General features: G+C 38.4%; 1 protein-coding gene across 2 annotated transcripts; it reads right to left on the reverse strand.

Annotated features, from left to right (window-relative positions):
• Positions 1-3371: 3371 nt before the first annotated feature.
• LOC145902385 (transcription elongation factor A protein 1-like) lies at positions 3372-6038 on the reverse strand. 2 transcript variants are annotated; one of them, XM_082990329.1, is made up of 8 exons: positions 6003-6038; positions 5794-5900; positions 5533-5710; positions 5235-5329; positions 5061-5175; positions 4777-4988; positions 4482-4628; positions 3372-3930 (listed from the first exon to the last, which is right to left on the reverse strand). In XM_082990329.1, the coding sequence occupies exons 2-8, from the start codon at positions 5860-5862 to the stop codon at positions 3850-3852; spliced, it is 897 nt and encodes a 298-aa protein (XP_082846455.1). In that variant the 5' UTR covers positions 5863-5900; positions 6003-6038; the 3' UTR covers positions 3372-3849. The 2 variants fall into 2 exon arrangements, with proteins under 2 accessions (XP_082846455.1, XP_082846454.1); XM_082990328.1 differs by lacking the exon at positions 6003-6038 and having other exon boundaries at positions 5794-5995.
• Between the last annotated feature and the right edge of the window lie 447 nt (positions 6039-6485).

Below are 6485 nucleotides of genomic sequence, written 5' to 3' on the forward strand. Positions count from 1 at the left end.
AATTTATTCTCGCTTCAACTACATAAATTGATGAGTGATGAAAAACTTTCGCGCGGCATCATATTTTATTTTGATATGATGTACTATGCCAACCGTGGTATCCGTTTTTTTTTTGTTATCAGGCGCCTTTTGTAATATTGTTACGTTTTCAAAAAGTTTAACAAACTTATATTTTGGGTTCTTTGTGTAAACCAGCTAAAACTTTCAGACAAAATAATAAAAAAATGCAAATTTATAATTTAAAAAATGTGAATTACAGACGGGGCAAGAAAAACGCAACTTTTTAATCAACATTTTAGTACACTGTGTAGTAAACAATATTGAATAACGCAGCCTTTCTTAGCTCTTACCTGTTCCTTGTACACCGCAAAACGCTTCCCACAACTCTTGATTCACACGAAAATCTTTGCACAATGACATCTTCACAAGATTTGATCCCCCTAAAAAAACATTGCATTTAAAGAATAACTTTGAAACATACTTCAGCAGTTTCTAATCGTCTTTACCTCTATCCTCGCGAATTGGCGTTGATTCAACTCTTCGCGTTGCAACACAAAGAACAGCGACGAGGGCGGAGAGACACACAAAGCGATCCATTGGAATTTTTGTCACAACCGGAGTATAAATTTCCTAATGCTTCTAAGACCCCAACTCAAAATACTCAAAGCTCTCTCTGAAAAGTAAGGGCTAATCATGTACACTGACAAATCTTCCGTAAAAACTAAAGCGGTGGCAGACAGTGCACGGGCTGTTTAAACCCGACCAACCGCCAGATATTACGAACGAGGCGTAAAAAGAGTCCGTTCCTTGAGGGACGTGGTGTGATTAAACATCGCATTAATGAGTTCTATATTACTACTCCCATACCACGGAGAGCCTGGAACAAAATCGTTGTTTGTCGCAAGCCGGTTTCAATGTACGGCGGTGGTAAAAAAACGCGGAACACGCATTAATATTTAATCAACAAGGCCGCAATGTTGCTTTGGGATTGGTGCGGACTTTGCATTATGGGTCAAGTAATATCTGGTGGCAATAAGCCGAGTTTTGCCGGACAAATCCCTTGCAATTCGTATTTTACTTAGTCATGAATAATGAAAAGCGCATCATCTTTGAGGCATCTTCACCCAGGTGAATACTCGAAACCATTTTAATCTATTGTGTGTGAAAAAACTTTAGAAGCGGGAAAACACATGTGACAACAAACTAGCATAACAGCATTGGTAATACATATTTGAGTTGATGATTTTTTTTCCATTGCAGAACAAAACATTGCGTCAGACATATCATCACGCAGGTTACAACTATTTTTCAGAGTAAATTGATATAGGAAGGTAAAATTGAGCCTAATTTTGTGATATTTTTTGGGCATATTTTGGCATATACGTTGTATGTCACTTGCGACAAATTACCAATTAGTTGTTACCATAGCATCCTTCCAACTTCAAAACACTGAACTTTCTGACCACCGGCACAATTTAATCTAATTGCATGTTGACAAAAACACGCTCGGGTCAATGCGCTTGTGTCCGGCGCAATATGGGTTTTATATGAAGTCGGTGATGGGATATGACCTTACATATATTGCCGTCCTTCCAATGATATTGCCCGCTCGAAAAAGGTGGGCGCCATATTTCAAATTCGTCATCAATTCCCAAGTGGACAACAGCGAGGTGCGCTGACCCGTTCACGCGACAAGTGAGTTTACATTTCGTAAACATGATCCGCGCGAATCGATTCCAGCGTCATCGGCGCACGTGCGATAATTTGAAAGTGCGAATATTCGACGGCCCGTGCCGTGTCCCGGGGGCTTGCTCCCCTTAATGGGTTTATGGAAACCCATTCGAAGTTGGAAGTGCAGCGCATTTCCGTGACGCGCAAATCAAACACAGGACAAATATTGTTAGGATATACCTATTGCCAGTGATCTTTTTCCAGAGGGATTATTTTCTGATTCCTTATGCATTACTAATGGCCTGATCAGTACACGAGCTTTGACGTGCATGATGGAAATGTGTGACCAGAACCATCATTTTCGATATTTGATCAAAAATACGAGACTTTCGATCCTATGTTGGCACTGCGACCTTGTGTATTATGTGGTTTGTTTGTTTGTTTGTTTGTTTGTTTGTATCAACAGACGGCGTGTCCTTAATTCTCCCACAGGAATATAACCTGTCACGAGTTCAATATTTCTGTTTTTTTGAAACACTTTGGCCCGGTCCGAGACTCTTTAATGGCAATTAGCCCAATTCCCGTGGACAGTATATCCCTTTTCAAACCCGACAATGAGACAACTGCCTACAGCTTTTCAAAGTGTCACAATATATTTCGCAAACATCATAAATGTTCGCTACTCGGCGTTGACAATGTATTGCATAAAATATTTATGAATCTAATTAATCGTGCCCTTTCTAACAAACAACACATTATATTGAAATTTATGCACGGTGATACAACTGGAAGCAGGGATAATCTCCCGGATCGAGCTGATGGGCATTGAAATAATCATTGTGGGTCGCGTGGATCACATAGAGGGGCGAAGGTTCAAGGATTACTGGAAACTACTAGCGAGATCGGTCAGAGAACGATCCTTGCACCCGGTCCTGTAACGCAACGAAAGTCAACGATGTTGCAAGAACACTTTTTAAATTGAACATTGCTGTATATGTCGTCATACTTTTATGACGTAGGGCATTTTAGCGCATGAGTGATTTGCGTGTAAGGATTTTTCGAACACCGATGTAAAATTAAATTAACTGTGACAATTTCTTTGACGTTGTTTCGATCAGTTCGCCACGTAGAAACAAAACTTAATTAAATAGTCAAGTAATGTTTCAAACAATTATTTGAAAACTTTTCTGTAGTTTTAGTTGGTATGGCCTATAGAAGGGGGTATCTGCGACACATGTTACGTATTCAACTTGTAATAAGAAAACCTAAATTCACCTTGGCGGGTTTGCAATAACAATTGATGTTTTTCCTTCTTGATTAAATGCAAAACCTTGTATGGAGAACATTTGGGAACGTTTCTTGGAATAAATGGTAAAACGCAAAACACACCGTTCGAAATGCCTCTATTTAGAATGTGCAGGATTATATGTTCTCCGAATTGTCGTCTGAATTACTGAATATCGCCCGTTGCCTGTGCACTAATAATGAAATTTCTGCCGTGGTTATCAACCATCGTACCAACAGAAAAGATAATATCCGGTCTGCAATGTAATAACTCCCTCCGACGGATGGATGTTTTTCTCCTTGATTGTTGTATTTCGTAGACTTGTTCTCGAACTTTCTGCATTTTACTGCCGACAAAGTCCATCCTTCTCATATAAACAAATCTGTATAGCGTACCTTACATAAGCACGGCGATTTAAACAATATCGAGTTGGGAATTTAACGTATACGTGACAAGGCAACAACAAACGATAATGGCAAACTTAACAGAACTTCAAACACAGTACTAATACTACCCTGTTCATAAGGCTTGCAGATAACGCGTGTGGCTGCCTGTACATTCAGCACCAACGCTTTGGCAAATTTCAGACTAGGTCGGTTTCGTATTGAGCATAAAGCATACATTTTTTCGGCACATTCACGGTACAAATGTCGCTTGATTGTCGTGTTCGTAACTCTACAATTAACGTTGTCATGACACCATAGCAAGCTGGGCAACAAAAAGATTTTCCACGTTCCCAAATGGAAAATCTGCTCGGTCTATCCTACGTGAATGGAGATGAGGTTATTTTTGCGTCGGGTATCGTAGCAGCTCGGTATTCGAACACGCGGTTTCAAAACGATAAACAAACAAAAATGGCACTTCCAACGCGAGAAATGGGGCGCGAGGTTGGTTCAACAAAACTTCCATCTGTTGCCGCAGTCGGTGCAGAACACGAACGTGGTCATCGGTTCGTCCGAGCTGCGTGTTTGCAACTGTAAATAAAATACCGCCAAGTCAGTGAATTGGCAACTGTTGTGGTGAGACGGATTCCTAAGTCCTATTTGAAAGCATTAAGAATAATGATTTTTTGGGGGGTGTGTCTGATGCTACTCGCCAATCGTGCAAGATTTTTACCGCATGTAAGGCCTTGTGTTATTTATAGAAAAAGGGAATAAAACAACTAACACTGTACAAAATGTCAGCTACTACACGGAACTTTGGTTTTGTGGCTAATCACATCAAAATTTTTTTATGGGCACAATTTTTTTTATAATACCATGTATCTACCAAACTGCAATGAAGGTGGAAATGTTGTGTTGACATATTGCATATGACAGGGCAACATATGCAATTGAACTAAATCACACAACTTTGTGTTTTTACCCCAGGGACAACGTTGAAAAAACGATGTTCATTTTGTTGAGGACATGTACAGACTACAACGTGATCAAGGGTGGATTGAAATTTCTTTGGATGTATTTTTTAGGCGATGAGAGTGACTACTAAAAGCTCTATAGGTCTACAGTGACGTTTTTAATTTTACCTGGGTGTAGGTGCATGACTTGCCCTTGCATCTTCCACAAGAAAACATGTCAGTTTTGGTTCCTTCATTCACTGCCATCTGGTGGTCTTTTATGTTTTCCTGCTCGTAACCTTCCCTCATTTTTTTCATCTCGTCACTGGCCATTTCCTAAAGTCAAAGATAGTAGTGTCATTCCACTATAATAATTCAGTTTTAAGCAACTTGTAATCAACCATTTGAAGGATTATTGAAAATTCTTTATATATGTACTTATTGTAGGAAGTGCAACACCAACAACAAGCAGCTTATTTCTTACCTCAGCTGTCATTTTTGCCACTTTGTCTGGTTGTAGAACACCATTCAAAACATTCATTCTGAGGCCAACATTTTTTGTGTCTTTTAAATTGCTGAATCGACTCCTCACTCTGTTTTTATACTTAACTCCAGTGTCTTTAAATTCAGCAAATATGGCTTCTTCAATTGCCGCCGCTATGAAAGTACATCTTGATTCAGTGTGCCCCGATTTACCTTTAAAAACATGGTAGAGGTTATATTTTAATCGTAGGCCATAGTTAAGCACATGAATAGATCAGAACTTACTGTCAGCCATGAGGCCTTTAAGCAACATTTCCCTGCATTTGTCACGAACAGGGTTATTGGTCAAGGAAAGTGAAGCTGATGTTTCCATGTCAAATGATGATGTTGAATTACTTCTCTACAGTAGCATATATTAGAAGCGAACACATCTTTGGCTGGGCATTAACAAACAACTACCTCAAAGCTTTTCTCCTTTTGGATTGTGGTAGAAATTTCGGGTTCAACTGGCTCTTCAACTTTTTTGACATCAGATTTTTTGTTGCCATTCGGTTCTATTTGTATGAAATACCAGTATTTGAATGTGCAAGAAACTGGTGGTCACCATTTACGGCAAAAGATAGTTTTCTAACACAACGTAAACATCAACAGAGCTGCTTCAAGCCATTATAGCCAACTACATAAAAAAACAACAAGTATGCGTTTGTATGCATATGTTATTTTATACATTTTACTAAAAAGACTGTGAATCATTTACCATCAGTTCCAACAAGCTTTTTCCAGCCTTTAATGAGTTGTTTGGCAGCAGCAGCCACTTCATCATTGGTGGCCTGTTTTCTAATATTGTTCACTGACATTCCAATTCTGGTTTTCTTTAGGGTTTCTAAACTTATAGGGAGTTTTTTCAGTGCCTTCAAAACATCCAACGCATTGTCCTGCAACATTTTTTTTTACGTTTGTAAGTTTTTACGCATTTTGCGTTTAATAATATAATATAAAATAAAAATGCAATAATTACCGCATTCTTCTTGGCCGCCATTTTGTCCAATTTTTTAGCAATGCGTAAAACCTCCTCTTCGTTGCTCATTTTGTACGGCAAGGATACACGTTGATAATGCTTCAGTTCTACAACAAAACTGAGAGTTGTACACTTCAATCTGTTGACCAAATTTAAAACCCCACAAGAAAAATACAACAATAACACATCACACACGTCGCCATACTTACACGCCAACAAATAATTCAGCATTTGTTTCATTTTCTTAACATCCTTTGCTACTACTATCCCATGAGATGAAGGATTGAAAATTAAAAAAAAACAAGATTAAAAAAAAATGTTTCACAACTAATTTTAAGTGGATTGTTGTTTTATACTATAATAATAAGATATAATAAAAATTACTCCATTCTATTACATTCTTCTTGTGACTAGTTACTAATGCAAAGATACGCTGCAAAACACATGCGCACATGGTTTTGCACGGTGTGTTTGATAAATTATAGTCAACAGGATGCAGAACAAAGCAATTTTTCGTTTTATTTCAGCGCTGTAACGAAGGGAAGAGTTGGATGAAAATAATTTGTTTTTGATTGGTTACAATTAAACTACCTGCAAACTATTATAGGAAGTAGGTATGATGATTAATTACGTTCTGTGCTCAACCAACTCTGCACTGAACTTCTTTGTACACAAAACTATCCCCGTAAAGC

The sequence above is a fragment of the Ascidia mentula genome, chromosome 5 (assembly GCF_947561715.1).
Source record: "Ascidia mentula chromosome 5, kaAscMent1.1, whole genome shotgun sequence".
In the NCBI taxonomy this organism is placed as follows: domain Eukaryota; kingdom Metazoa; phylum Chordata; class Ascidiacea; order Phlebobranchia; family Ascidiidae; genus Ascidia; species Ascidia mentula.